This window comes from Cyprinus carpio, chromosome B15 (assembly GCF_018340385.1).
Source record: "Cyprinus carpio isolate SPL01 chromosome B15, ASM1834038v1, whole genome shotgun sequence".
NCBI lineage: Eukaryota > Metazoa > Chordata > Actinopteri > Cypriniformes > Cyprinidae > Cyprinus > Cyprinus carpio.
This window is the reverse complement of record NC_056611.1, coordinates 14,321,291-14,337,400: the sequence shown is the minus strand read 5'-3', so window position 1 is coordinate 14,337,400 and position 16,110 is coordinate 14,321,291. Positions and strand designations below refer to the sequence as shown.

The following is a 16,110-nucleotide window of genomic DNA, read 5'->3' as shown; positions in this document are numbered from 1 at the left end:
TTTGAACCTTGTTGGTTGGAGAAACGTTCCTCCATTCAGCAATGTCTCTCCAAGGACCGGCTGTGGTTTGGGAACGCGGTCCATTAAGATACTCTGTCTTGGTTAACACTCCGCTTTTGGGTGGAAAAGAGCAGAACTTCGTGTATTGTGTGCACACTGTGTTTTCCTGTTTGAACGGACACATGATGAATTATGGTTTTTTTGTTTGTTATTTGATTTTTTTTATGCAAATTCAGAATTTAAAGCTATTGTCATGACAACGTAACAAAGTAAACATTTTTAATAATAATAAGACAAAGAATACCGCGATATGAAATGATATTTTAAAAGATTTATCTTAAAGAGATGAAACATAAATTGTTATATTACTATGTCTTGTGAATGGCAATTGTGAACTATTCCTTTACTGACTGTCGAGCCCTGATGCCTTTGTGTGTGGTGTGGTGTGGTGTGTGTGTTAGAGACCGTGGCAGCAGGTCTGAATGGTGCCGTGGCGCGGCGGGTAGCTGCTCTTCGCTTGGGGAGGGCGTGAGAGTTGCTGTTGGTACTGAGACTGTATGGCGTGGGGCCCTTTTGGTTTTCGTCTGCCCCTTCCAAGGCATAGTGGCTTATGTCCTCCCCCCCAATAAGAGTCCTCCACAGACCCGCAATCAGAAACGATCTCTCAGGCAGTGGAGACCACCACTCTTCATCCTCCCTCAGGCTATTGAGATGTAAACATTAGGTATTCCAGTTACCCCTAAAATATTCTGTACACCTACTACAACACAAACTAGGTTGAAAACAAGGCAAGAATACAGAAACTTCATACAAACACACACAAGAAGCACATATCAAAAGACTCTGTACCTCCTTATGCATCTAGCAGTGATGTTCATTTACTGATAAAAGACTGCGCTAAATAAAACCAGACTGTGGTCCCTTTGAAAAAGTTGAAAACATTAATATAAAGAGAATCCAATGGGGGTACAAAGACAGCATTGGTACAAAGCTTTATTCAAAATTTGTCCAAGCAGTTTCATCCCCTGGAGCTGATGATAGAAAATTAGAAATGTGAATAGGAAGAAAGCTTGAGGACAAAGTAGTATGAAGTATGTGTGGGTTCCAGCTTCAATTCCAACCCGTTAGAAAACAATGAGATAACATAAAATTAAATAGGCTTTCCCTTACAGGTCAGTGCATATCGGAAATCCGCGTCTGGCGACCTGGCCTCCGCGGGCCGGCTTCAAACAGCCAGATGGCTTTGGCGTAGAGCGCTAACTATCATTGCCCCTGTCCTTTGATCTGAATACATCCATACACGTTTAGATAAGACCTCGAATGTCTATCGCCCAGACTCACATTTTACCATGTTGCACAGGGTTCCATCATTGGGATTCCCTTTTCTTGAGAAGGAGGAATTAAGATCCCGAAAAAGAGGTCTGATACTTAAAGAAAAAACCATTCGTATGACAGCCTACTGAAAAGCAGTTGTATATAAGTTGTACTTGAAATCGTCTAGAAAATGAGGTTTTGAGCAGACTCTAACCTACAATATCACAAAGTAATCGAGGTATTATCACATGTGTATTTGGATATTATCATATTATATCATGGGTGTTATTTAAATCACATCTCCCTGGTCTTGAAAATGGTACCTATGATATCACAATGGCGTATTATAACAATGGTACCTCGATGGTTTATTTGAGACATTTTTCAACGAGAACTATGCATGTCGTGTCTTTTTCATCTGTTACCCGCATTTTTTTAGGATAGTCGCCACTGTCTTGCGTATTTCCACATGGCTACTGTTTTGAACAATTACCATGTTCCTATTTGAGATTGACTATCCGACTGTTTTTGCAATATGGACTATTATTCTACTACCATGTTATTTTAACAAATTGGAACGCCTTGGATCCCCTGGACACTACTACCATGGTATGTAGGCATGTTTGTTAATTTGTACCACAAGTTTTTATTAGGCAGTCATTATTGTTATTACATATGGTTTTTATAATCACACTAATGGCACTCATATTATTGTGATTCACGATAAAGGGTCACATTTTTGTACACCATTAGTATAAAGATTGGTGTGTTTAAAACAATGACCATATTCTGTTCAGACATGTGGTACCATGGTTTTATGGCACTATGTTGACGTCATGATATGTACCATGTGTATTTTACATGGTACCTATGGTATAAGCATGTTTATTTTTTATTATACAACATTTTTGACATCGCATCGAAGGGAGGGAGGGCATTACAATGTTGTTTAATCACTGCAGTATTAATTCGCTTTTGGACATGCACCAGGGTGAATACCATGATTTTTTTTATATACCATTAGCAGTATGGACGCCCCCACATGTGTATTTATGATGTTTTTGACAAGGTTACCAAGAGCTTTGACTGCTGGTATCAAAATGGATTTTTGTGATCAAGTACCCTGGTCATGTTTTGACATACAGAAATAGCATAGGCGCTTTGTTGACATTTACCATATATTATCAGTTTTTTTTGAGTGTTATTTCTTTTACTGTACCACAGTGTTGTGGACGATCAAACATGGTAATAAACCATGTTTTTCAGATACAAACCCAGTTCAAATGAACATGTTACCACATGGGCTTTGGGATCATCGCACTACTGATCACGACATGTGTTTTTTGTACATTTACCATAAAACTACCAGGCTTTATCTTGGATAATGATATTAACTGTTCTGCTTCTAGAATGGTTGTACCTGTGTTCATTAGTCACTGTGTTTTGATCCTCCTTGTTTTGTACTGAATGTAGGGACAACACATCATACCAAGAGTTGGTGAAGTAGGTGGTGTCCTAGACGACTCTGCTTTCTATGCAGTTTTTGGCTGTATATACACGCATGAAACAAGGCTAAACTCAAGTCCCAGTCTGGCATAAAAATTGACATTAGCATTTGTGTGCAGCACTTGTTGCCACATCTGTCTTCATATTCTCGCCTAATACCTAAAGGACCAATCCCGTAAGCCCTCATGATGGAAAATCAATGGCCCTAGGCGTCCTACCATTATTCGCCCTCTTGGTACTAGAAGTTTTTGCATCAAGCTTCTCCACTGTTGGCTGGCCTGAAAGGCTCCACGATCCAGGTCCTGCGCCATACTGTAGAGGTCAGTTTTTGGGAGATGACTGGTGTGCTTGGTGTATTGGGTCCTGGACCCTGAGAGTACAGGCAGACATACGTCATGCCCATATGCCTCGGTCGGGTTTAAATGCGTACGTATAATGGCGCACTTCAAGTAAGAGGCTGAGCTGTACTACTCCTCATTCTGGCATCAGGATTACTTGAGATAATCCTGTAAGCTGGAATATCAGATGTAATGAGTTATTAGGAGATTTGGATTTGTATGTGGTGGACAGTACCCATATATGTAGGGTGGAACGCCCAGGACAGATAAGTATTATGTATGTAGTATTGATCGGCTGGAATCAAGTCTGCCTCATAGGCAACACGCAGTTACTCCCGAGTCTTTGATCTCTTCTGAGTGAAGTTGCTGGTCGGCCACGAGTCAGCCAGCCAAGGGTAGTTTACCCAAGTTTGACCTCAGCAAACATGGCCATTAAGATTTAAAATAAATTATTGTGGCATTAAATATATAACAAAGTGTTACACTATTTTTTACAGGAATAATAATATAGTATATGTAATTGTGAAATTCTCTCATATGATACAGACCTCTTCCATTTATCATGATCCTAAAAAACCCATCACCACCGAGAGAGTGCGACTAAATAAAAAAAATATGACAAAGAATTTATATCCCCAAGCTCTTTTGACAATCAGGAGTTTGAAGACACTACTCATTGTTAGTTTTGCTGCTAGTGATGGAAAGAAGGTTAACTTGTCCGGGCGTATATGCAAAGGACTATAGTAAAGTGTCCAAGTGTCTTTCCTAGCTCTGGTGTCTGCAGTAGATCCACTGCGCTGCAAACCCATTTATACCCATCCAACATGATTAACCAACCCCGGCGCTGAAAGCGGGCTTACGGACCACCATCTGTGGATCTGCTCCGGATAGGCCTGACACTATCAGCCTTCACCACGGACAAGGACTGTGAACTCTAGTTAGCTTCACTCCCTCTTGGATACAGACCAGATAGAAGTGCGGAAATGGGAAAACGTGCAATAGAGAGCGAGTATGTGTGAAAATGTGGAAAAGACAACAGAAGAGTAAATGCTTCTTGTCTTGGACAGGAAAATCATGTCATCACAAAATGCATAATTTCCCCTAGCGATCTATCTGCCACGGACACCACATGCAGATATCCTATACATTTTCGATTCCCTTAACATAAAATAAGAGTAAATGTCTGTGATTAAGAATCTGGTTAGGTGGGAGAAATGTCACCATCACGAGAGTGTGTGGTAAATAGTTTTTATAAACCTGCTGGACCAAAATCCAGAATTAAACTGGCAGCGTTGTGTTTGGGAAACCGGCACAAAACATGGTATGCAGGATTAATAGCTGGACCTAGCTGTGGTTAGTATCTGGAACACAAGCCTGCGCATTAGCGGTAAAGCCTGTCCAAGAAGATTATCACTTGTTCAGATCTGGCCATTACTACTGGCCAACAGAGGGTTATTACTCTAGTCAAATACTAAGTTTTATTCAGGTCATTAGCTTTTCCAAACAGGGGGGTTTACTAACTAGCCAAAATGGTTTATTTACAAGTCTAAACTGTGTTATTAGTATTGGATCAAGCCAGTCCTATTTACTGGTCACCAGGGGCCCATTGTATAGGTGCTCAAGCTGGTTACTACACTTGTATCAGGTACTGCGCTGCTTTTAACTGGTTCAATCGGGCGTTTAGCTAGCCAAAATGTGGTTATGTATATAGTCAAAACTAGTTTATTCGCTAACTCCACGGGCATTTTGGTTATTTGGCTTGTTGAAGTATGTTATTAAGCTACACCAAAATCTTATTAGCAGGTCTAAACTGGTTGTTATTTGGATCAGCTTAATTAGCTGGCCAAAACAGTTATTGGTCCTACAGCGCTGTTTATTATCTGGTCAGTGCTGGCATTCATCTGGTTCATCTGGATCATCTACCTTGCCAGGCGTGGACGCAGCGTTATTATTTGAATCAAGCCACTCATTAGGGTGCACCTAGCTGCATCTAGTATGACGACCTGGTAACGATGTTTGTTATTTCAGCTTAGAACAGTTCGAAACCAGCTATCATGTGTGTCCAAATCAAGCTACTAAGTTAGGTTTTCCTGGGTGAGCGAAATGTGCAGTACTCATCAGGAAGATGACACGGGTTGGCTAGAAGTGCCCATTCCTGCATTGTCACCGCTGCACCGATCTAGCTCGGGCAACTAGGTATGACAACTCTGGTAAACCCATCCACACTTGTTGAACATCTATGACCTACAGTTTAGAAAAACCCGAAACAGGCTTCATCATGTATTTTCCCTAGTGGTCACGTGAGAGCTCTCCAAAACAAGCTCACCTTAGTATAGTAGGAGCTCTTCTGCACAAGCTCCTGGGAGAGGCTGACCAGGACACTCTCCGGTGAGAAATGATGGCAGTTTACTCTACTCAGGAAGAGAACATTTTGGTTGGCTATTTTTTTTTATTTTTTTAGTGGGATTACTCCTGTTTCAATTTGTCACCGCTGCGACCTGCATCGCGATACTCCATCGTTCAGACTCGGGTGTTGCAACAGCCCGTCCAACAGCACCCACAGTGTATCCCCATCCACCTCCTGGTTTGATCATCCTGCTGAGACTCGTTCAGTTGCCCTAAACACCACACCTGTACTCGGATCAGACCCCAGCAAACAGACTTCAGCCATTACTATTATCCCATAGTGGTCACTGAGAGGCTCTCCACATAAAGGGAGTATCACCACGAAGAGTGGCTCACCCTGATACCTCTAGTAGATCAGAGCTGCTTCCTGGACACATCTGGGGGACGGAGGCTGACCCCATCTGACACTCGCACGGTTGAACTGTGTTTTACTTAATTGTGGTGCACCACGTGTGACGTCCCTGAGGAGGGCCGTTTGTGGTTTCTCTTGTGTTTTGTACTTAACTGCTAAAACAGAAATTATGATGGGCAAACTGTCAAAACATTAACATTACAGCAAAAGTTTGAGAGGTAAAATGAAAGTCATGCCACTTAAAGCTAAAGACTTGAGTTGCATATCAAAACAGTCTTGCCTTCATCAGGGAGTGCGAACCACAGCTATTTCACTGTCCATATCCCCTGAAACTCATTGTAATACGGTCTCATTTTGAACTCGTAATCTTTTCCCTCTGTGTAGCTCTGTTTAGGACAGCAGTGTGTAGGGGACATGCTTTTACGTCCATGGATCAATCCACGCACTCCCCACTAGGCCTGTAATAACATCCTGTAACCTTCAATATAGCGAGGATGCTGGTCAAGCTGAAATAATATCAACACATACATATGGTATCATGCGTTTCAGATCTTGTGAATGGCCATGTCATTTTTTTCAGATACTGATAATAAATCATTTATATGTACTGATGTACTGATATTTACTTATTTCTCATCATTTACCATCTACATATGTACACCAAATCATATACTCACACGTCCATGTGATTTGAACACTTGTAGGGCTCAAGGACTTGGGTGTCTGCAGACGAACCTTGACCCCTCCTAAATCCATCTGCACATGTGCCTGGTCTGTCCCTGTCCCCTGACCTTCTGGACCATCTGAAAATATATACACACACAAAATTATGTTGATGTGCACAAACCATAAAAACAGCAATCACACACACTACACCAAAACTACTCTCACCTTGTTTTCGGACTGGCTCTGAGATGGGGCTGGGGTCACTCAGGCCATAGGAGTTGACCGCTCGGATGATGAAAAGGTACACGGTATTTGGGTAAAGCCCAGACACTGTGTGCTTCTCTAGCCTCACGAGATCAGCTACAGTCTGCCATGTGCTGCCCACTGACTGACTGGAATATAACATTAATTCACAAACACATCTCCAGCTTTACAATCAAAATGAATGACGTTCAAAGCCACTGACTGTACATCAGCTGAATTCCATATTAATGTGTCAAGTTGCAGCTTACAGTCAAGCTGATGAGCTATATTACTGTATTACATTATTAAAAAAATGTAATTATTTAACATTTATCTTTGCTACTGATGCCTTTTTAGAAAAGAACTAATTCATTGTGAATTGCTGTGCTTTGGCATCATGCCTAATAACATCCTTTATCCATCAGAAAAAAATCAGTGTGATGCTCATCCATACACATGAAAAGACATTATCTGAATTATGACAGCGTTCAATTATACAACAGAGGGTACGCATTTGAATATTCAAATAATTGTTATATTAGTCATTCTGTTTGGTGTTGGGGAAGCTACTTTGAAACTGTAGCTTGTCACAAATCACCAAGCTACTCATAATTTAAGTATATTATATTAAAGCTACTCTTCATCACAAGCTACTAACAAAGACACTGAAGAAATATAAGGGATATGTACCAGATATATATGTGGTTGGTTTGGGGTCAGTAAAATTAATACTTTTATTCAGCCAGGGTGCATTTAAATTGCTAAAAAATAACAGTAAGACCGTTAGAAAAGGTTTCTATTTCAAATATAAATGCTTTTGTTTTGAACTTTTTATCATCATAGACTTGTTCCACATAGAGGTTCCACAAAAAAATATTAATCATCACAACTGTTTTTAACATTGATTATAATAGTAATGTTTCTTGAAGGATCATGTGATGATTTTGAAGGATCATGTGACACTAAAGACTGACGTAAGGACTTATATTTGCCATCACAGGAATGAATTACAATTCAAATTTTACTGAAATAAAAAACCCTTTAAATTGTAATAATATGTAACAATTTTACTGTTTTTATTTTTGGTTAAGTAAATGAACAAAAATAGTTAGCCTTGCTGAGCATAAGAGCCATCTTTCAAAACAGAACCCAAACTGTATATGCTAATTAGTATGAAACACAAATCTATACTTCAGCTTTCAATTGTATAACATTAACACTCTGTAGATTTATACTAAACTCTAAATAGACAACATGTAACTGAATAACAGTGATAAACAGCAGTAATTAACCAAGAAATAATTCAAACTGTTTTTGAACCAGTTCATTAAAATGAATGATCTGACTTCCCAACTCTATTTGAGAGATACAGACGTTCTAGTAGAGCCTGTTTATTTATTCCCTCAGCTTGCTCAGTTGTAAGGTGGCTGTGTACAGAATACAAACACCTGCTATTTTGCCATACCGCTACCTGTCGAAAAAATAGCATGTTACTAGAAAACCTGCAGTTTTTCAAAAAACAGCTGCACTATTGTCATGCAAATGATAAATGTAGTTAACTCTGTATCAAGTTTGTTACTCCCCAACAGACTCTAATATCTTTGGGTGAATAAAAAGCTTCACTAGCATGCTGAATTGGACACATTGGCCTTTGTTAATGAGAAAAATGAGCACGGAGCAGAGTGTGAAGGACAATCGAGAGGATCTGGCCCCGTCTCCATGCACCGTGAGCACATAAGGTCTGCCCAGTTGACTTCTCGGACTGTGCGCACCACCGTGACCTCTCAACAGAGCGAGCTGCACTATAAATCCGAGCGTCTTCTTAACAAGGTGTCAGAGCAGAGCTAAATAACGACTTGGCCTCTACTCTCGGCCTCCCTGCTGCTCTCCTGGCGGGACAATAATAGAGCCTTCTGTTCATCTGACCTCCACAGAGCCCAGAGGGACAAGTTCTGCTGAATTCTAACTGCAGCCCCAGGGAACATCCAGCCTGCAAGAGGGCAATGCTTCACTCTCACTTTACCATAAACTTTCATCCGCTCTGACACTCTGAATGACGCCTCCAACAGAACCGGCGCTATATAATGAGAATGTCTGCCACTTGCTCTACCCATCAGGCCACTGGAGAGGGTGTAGAACCCCCTTCCTCATATATTTATTTTTAATATGTAGCAGTGCTGCTGACTTTAAATCCATGCAGGAACTGACAGAATGCATTTCCCAATACGAGATAAAGTGCAAATTTGCAGGAGAGGAATGTTCCAGGCTCAATGCAAGTTAAGCTTTATCGATAGCATCCGTGACAGGCTTTTGATTACCTCAAAACTCGGCCTTCAGTGTGTAAACACAAGCACAAATCATATGTAATGCATACAGGGTCAGAAATTAAGAGGTGATTTTTTTTTTTCATTTTTTCATTTTCCAGTGAATTTTAAAATGCAGGAAAACACACTCCCTAACATGTTCTTCTGTTTTTCTTGTTTGTAACATCTGATATAGTTCTTAATATTTTATTCTAGGTCTAGTTATACACAATGTAATAGAAAATATGAGTAAATATTGATTTTGTTTTATTGGTGACACCCTAACATCCAATTATAAAAGATATAAAAAGATGACACAGTGTGATTTTATATAGTTAGAAATAAACACAACCCCATAAAGGTGAAAAAATGCCCTGAAAATCAAATCCAGGGGGCCATGTATTGCTTCTTAATGGAAAATTGGATTTCTGACACTGAAAGTGTGTATAGTAATGCATTACAATAGAAGTCTATAGGGCAAAGCTCTGCACTGGATTAAACCATTCTCATGTAACTTTCTCATGATGCACATAAAGATCCAGAAAGGATTGTGTAACTGACAGAGAAGTCTGTTAATATTTCATGTTTATTTTATTATTTTGTTCAAGACCTAGTGTCTCCTCAAAAGGCTGATTTGGGTAAAATAACAGCTCAAAAGACACACATATTCATACAAAATGCTTAGCACTTTAACTAAAATTAAAACTGTATGTTTATACTTTTAAACCTTCCAAAATGCTTGTTCCATAAATCAGAAGTCTTCAACTTTTACAGGCTAAGGACTTCTTGGTAGATAAGGAGACGTATGTAGACGAAAACTAAAACTAAACTAAACTACAAAAATAATACAACATAAACTAAACCTATAATAAAGTGTATGGTACCACATTTATGGATTTATACACACAAATGAGATGATGGTGAAATATAAAAATTCCAATAAAAATATGCATTTTTGGCTAAATTTATGCTGTTCGTATTAACAACCAGAACGACCAAAAAAAAAAAAATGTTCCCAAGGATGCACAAGGTTATTGATGCATATACTTTAAACCCTTCGGTAACACTTTACAAAAGGTCCTATTAGCTAACATTAGCTAATGCATTAACTAATATTAACTATGGGTTTTTTACTGTATTTGTTAATTTTTGTTAACATTAGTTAATGGAAATACAACTGTTCATTGTTTGTTCATGATACCTCAGGTCCATTAAAGGGATAGTTCACCCAAAAAATTTAATTCTGTCATTAATTGCGCCCTCATCATGTCATTCCAAACCTGTAAGACCTTTGTTCATCTTCAGTACACAAATTAATATATTTTTGATGAAATCCAAGAGCTTTCTGACCCTCCATAGACAGCAACACAACTGACACGTTCAAGGCCCAGAAAGATAGTAAGGACATCGTTAAAATAGTCCATGTGACATCAGTGGTTCAACCATAATGTTATGAAGCTACGATAAAACAAAAATAATGACCTAATTCAACAATTTCTTCACTTGCGTGTCAGTCTTCAACACATCCACATAAGAGTACCATGTTGAATAAAGTTGTTATTTTTGTTTTCTTAGTGCCTATGGAGGGTCAGAAAGTTCTTGGATTTCATCAAAAATATCTTAATTTGTTTTCTGAAGATAAACAAAGGTCTTATGGATTTGGAACGACATGAAGGTAAGTAATTAATGACAATTTTCATTTTTGGGTGAACTAACCCTTTAAATAATATTAACAGATACAACCTTTGATTGTAATTATGCATTAGTAAATGCTGAAATTAACATCAGCTAAGATTAATAAATGCTTCAGAAGTATTTTTTCATTGTTAGTTCATGTTAACTAATGTAATTAACATATGTTATTAAATGGAACCTTCTTTTTAAATGTTACCAACCCTTTTAATGAAAGTAAAAAGGTGAAAAGTTATTCAAACAATAGTAATTTAGAGTTAATAAAGATATAAACCTGAAAGCCTCGATGATGTAGGAAGTGACAGCAGCTCCGCCCTCATGTGGGTTGGGCTGCCAAGTGAGAGTGACGCTATTTGAGGTCACATCTGTCACCACAGGCTTCTGAGGAGGACCAGGCAGCTGCAGGGACTGCGAGACCCGCGGGACGGAAGACGTTCCAGTCGCTAAACACAAGATACAGAGTCAAATGTGACTGCGTCAAGGGTGCATTCTTGTACAAGGCCGTTTGACTGCACATTGAAATCATCAGCACAACGTGTTTCTTGAAGTGTCAGCCTTTTCAAAGTATTATAGAGAGCTGTGTTACAGAGAAGAATGCTTGAATGTTACCTTTCACTGTCACGGTCCCACTCCAACACATCTCACCAGTGGAACTGGATGCGACACAGGTGTACATCCCTGAGTCGGTCTCCTAGCAACAGAGAAGACAAAATCATCTCTGAAAGACGACGAAGATAATTGCGAGCATGCAATGTTTCTGAAGTAGTTGTGTGCTTTTCTCTTTCCCTCCAAATGAAGCGGATCAAATGTATTGTTTCAGACGATCAGTCATTTCAATTTGTTTTCAGTTAGTTTGAGGTTGGGGCTGTTAGATCTCCTTTAAGATCACTTTTGACATTCTCAACGGCTTATATTCTGCGTACCGCAGTGCAATCTGTCAAATGTCTCAATTAAGATATACAGGCCTTGTACCACAGATGGCATTCATATTGGAATGTTCTTGAAATTTGAAGCAAAGTAAAGCTGTACAATACACAGCTGCTTTTCTCAAGTTACTTAAACCAACTTTTGAATGACAAAGTCTTTTGAATGCTATATCAAGGTCAAAATTCTGCATTTAAAAACGGGTTCCCTTTCAGTATGAATTTATATGGACATGACCAGATGCTATAAGTGTTTGAAAAAGAAATTTAATATAATTAATTTGAATTAATTATGCTTATATAACCTAAAAAGAATGTTTATGATGAAACTTAATTATATAATTAATTAGAATTAATTATGCTTATATAACCTAAAATATATACCCTGATATACCATATTTGTGTACACTACAGCACATACTATAACAACACACTCTTTATTTTTATTAATTAATAAATACTTTGCAATAAATACAAAATAAATAGACCTTTTTAAAATTATATTGAGAAAAAAAAACTAAATTAGTGCATTCTGGGAAATGAAGTATTGCTCCAGTTAATTTATCGAATACAATTCAGGTTATATTAAACACAACTAATTTTGGTAATTAATATAATAAAATGTTTCTGAAACTAGTGTATGTGTAAAAAATAAAATAAAATAAAATAAAATAAAATAACGATTAATGTTTTATTTCATTACAGCATAATACAAAAAAAAACTATAATAAAGTAGATGGAACCACTTTTATGGATTCACACACACAAAGGACATGAGGGTGAAATATAAAAATTCCAAATAAAAATACACATTTTTGGCAAAATGTATGCTGTTTGCATTAACACCCAAAACGATAAAAAAAAAGAAAAATTTAAAAATACAAAAATGTCCCTAAGGTTCCTTTTTTTTCAAATGTATGTATTAATTTATTCATTTATTTTGTAAAGATTTTGTCTGTGTGTGTGTGTGTGTAATGAAAACTGAATTGGTGCATTGCTTCATTATTGTCCATAACATTTATGTTAATTTATCAAATAAAATGCAGGTAATATTAAACACAACTAATATTGATAATTCATGAATTGAATTCTGGATGGCACACAACCATGATTCTTTTATGTTATGTTATGATATAAGATGTATGATGCTGCTTTAACATTCAAAAGAGAGCTCCACAGAGTAATATTAGCAAACTAAATATTTCAATCCTCCATCCTTATCTGATAGGCTAATATATCTGTTATGTCAAACATTATATCATGACATGACAGATTTGGCTGGTTGTTTAGATGTATTGCACTCAGAGCTTCAAGTCTTGAGCAATTTTTCCACTGAACCTACTTGATGAATGAATGCCAAAATCAATTAAAACAAATCTTACTCTTTTCTCCAAACTTGGAAGGAAACTGCAGATTAGTGTCACTTCTACTTTATCAGTGTAATTTCGTGTGCGTAATTACATTTGAGCTAAATGTACGTAGAGCTTCTCCGAGCGATCAGATCTGTTGGTTATTGATTTATGAACGTTACGTGGCTAAATGTGTTTTGCATGCGCTGATGGAAACCCTGCCTCGAGTAAGAAACGCTCAAGTGGACACCATTATTTCAGGTATGCTTGTGAACGTCTCACTTAGTTTGAAAATGTTTTCTCAGAGGCTCTCTGTCCAGGGAGCTTTCGGTTTTCACAGCCCTAATCAAAGCAAACAATTCACATCTTTGTCTGAAGCGTCTGTCAAATACCTTCAAGCCGCTGATGTGTAAAGTGCCGTTTTCCATTAGGCTTATGTGAATGTCATCGCTCAGAACGCTTTCCCCGTCCTTATCCCACCTGACGCTGGGGATTGGGCTGCCCATCCCATGGCACTGGAGTAGGGCACTGGAGCCTAAAGCGAGCGTCTGGTTGGCTGGGCCCTGTCGGATAATTGGAGGGACGAGATCTGATGGACCTGGAGGATAAAACAGCAGAGTGTGTTTGTGAGGAGTGTGTTTGCATCTGTCCAGTTATCTAACAGTGCTTCTGGCATCCAAAGATCAGTCTGACTTGTACGGCTACGGAAGTGCAACTGGCAGTCAGAGTTAATCACACTTTGAGAACACAATGGCACAAAAGATGAAGATATTGTGGAATTGGGGTGATGGTCAGTATGGTTGACTTAGACTAGTTATTTCAGGGTATCTGCAGAATTGTAAGACTTTTTAAAGACATTTTAAAACTTGCAGGAGTACAATGAACAATCCATACAAAACAAACCTATACAATCTCAAAATAAAGCATGTTTCTCAGATTCTTACTTGATTAAACAAGCTACGACACATTTTCAATGGCAAAACAGGCTTATTTTCAAGACATCAATACATATGAACTAGAGTCGATCCATATTGGATTTGCTGATATGATGATATTAAAGAAAGGCAATTAAAAGATTGTGTTGATACTCATGAAATCTATATATTGAATCTTTTCTTACTGTGACGGGGCGGCCCAGAGAGAAGCCACAAGAGTTTTACATTTAAATAAACACCAGATACAGTAAATTGTGTAACCACAATACCAATAATATTCAGAAAAAAAGATTTGATGCATAATGCAGGACTTTCAATTACAAACAAGCCCTCCAAAAAACCCGGGACTTTTATTTTGAAGTGCCAATGCTTTACTTCTTCCAGCTACTCATTCAAAAAGACGAAGAAGCAATACTCTTACAAAAATTTAAAATATTGAGAGCTCAAAATTTATTTAATCATATCATTGCCTTTAATTAAACTATATCATTCCACAAGTGTTGTATTTGTCACCAAATTTAAGATTAAAATTACATTTATGATATTTAAGAGTTTTTATGACCTTAAATTTTATGAAACTGAATATATGACTTTTAAGGACCGGCAGAGACCCTTAAGTATTGAAGTCAACTAGTTTATTATAAAAGGGGATGCTGCAAAACTTGAAAATGAAGTAGGTTCAAGTACACTTCACTTTTAGTGATCCCTCAGCAAGCATCATTAATTAAAAACTAGCTTTATGACTTAAGGAACGCACATCATAACGAAGAGCCATGTGCATTGTCTGTTCATGCTCTGGCGGTTTGTTAATGCTAGGGGTTTTCTTCACAATTATCTCCAGAGATGCCATTTGCATGTGGGATGAACTGTAATCCCAGATACTCACCAGTTTCCACTTCCAGCAGAGCCTTGGCGAGGACACTTCCTGCCACACTAATCGCCTGGCAGATATAGTAGCCGGAGTCCTCCGAGTGAACATCAGAGATGGACAGCTCTCCGCTCATGGACACAGAATAACGGCCCGACTGGGAAGGAGGTTGGCCAGGGAAAAGCAGCATCTACGGAGGGGGACAGATTCTTGAGTTCACACCAAACTTTGGGCAAATTACCCAGTGTTCAGAGAGACTGAATGTCTGATTTACAAATTCCAAACAGCCAGGAAAAAAAAACAGGATCGTTCTTGTTCTTTTGAAGTAAAAGGGTTTGATGAACTATGTAGGCATACTCTTATGTATATAATTCAATGCTCTTGAACAGTTAAAGGTACTAAAAGTAATAAAAGCAGCCTGTTTAATTGGATTTTATGTAAAGGACAGATGTAAAGCTGTAAAGTCATACACAACATATTGGTACCATAACAGTTATTTGTCTATATTAGTCTATTTGTCTATTTTTAATATTTAATTGTTTGCGCTCATTTCCTCTTTTTTTTTTTTTACACTATCTTTGCTGTCAACATTAATACTATTAAATGTAATCTTTATAAATGTCAAAATGAATAACCATTTTTTATAATACAAACTATAATGTTGTAATGTTAAAATTCAGTTGTAAAATTTAAAATAATTCATTTTAGTTTTTAGTATTAAATTTGTCATTTTTTCAGACAAAACAGAACTGGACATTATATGAAAATAATTGTAATTAATATCCACCACTTATCGTTTATTACCTAACTTTAAAATAATGGTCTAACAATTAAAAATTCATTTAAAGCATTTATTAATCTAAGTTAATTTAATTTAAATGAGTTAATTTGTGTTCAATCATAGTACATTTACATACAATAATTTATATAATATAATTTAAAAGTTTGGGGTCATTAAGAATTTGTTATATTTTTGAAAGATTTCATAAAATATACAGTAAAACAGTAATATTGTGAAATATTATTACAACTTAAAATAACTTTTCTATTTTAAAATATTATTTATTCATGTGATGACAAAGCTGAATTTTCAGCATCATTACTTCAGTCGTCAGTGTCACATGATCCTTCAGAAATCATTCTAATGTACTGATTTGCTTCTCAAGAAACATCTTAATGTTGAAAACAGTTGCGCTGCTTAATATTTTTTTGTAA

At 37.5% G+C, this 16,110-nt stretch overlaps 1 protein-coding gene across 1 annotated transcript in view; it reads right to left on the bottom strand.

The window, feature by feature from the left end:
- Window positions 1-16,110, bottom strand: part of LOC109054363 (roundabout homolog 2-like) — a 58,568-nt gene that overhangs the window by 7,003 nt on the left and 35,455 nt on the right. The window contains exons 8-16 of the mRNA XM_042740054.1: window positions 14,914-15,085; window positions 13,485-13,690; window positions 11,430-11,511; window positions 11,095-11,263; window positions 6,808-6,974; window positions 6,594-6,719; window positions 3,088-3,190; window positions 466-703; window positions 1-166 (exon numbers count right to left, since the gene is read on the bottom strand). Of these exons, the coding sequence (XP_042595988.1) occupies window positions 1-166; window positions 466-703; window positions 3,088-3,190; window positions 6,594-6,719; window positions 6,808-6,974; window positions 11,095-11,263; window positions 11,430-11,511; window positions 13,485-13,690; window positions 14,914-15,085 (1,429 nt within the window). The remainder of the gene's footprint in view (window positions 167-465; window positions 704-3,087; window positions 3,191-6,593; window positions 6,720-6,807; window positions 6,975-11,094; window positions 11,264-11,429; window positions 11,512-13,484; window positions 13,691-14,913; window positions 15,086-16,110) is intronic.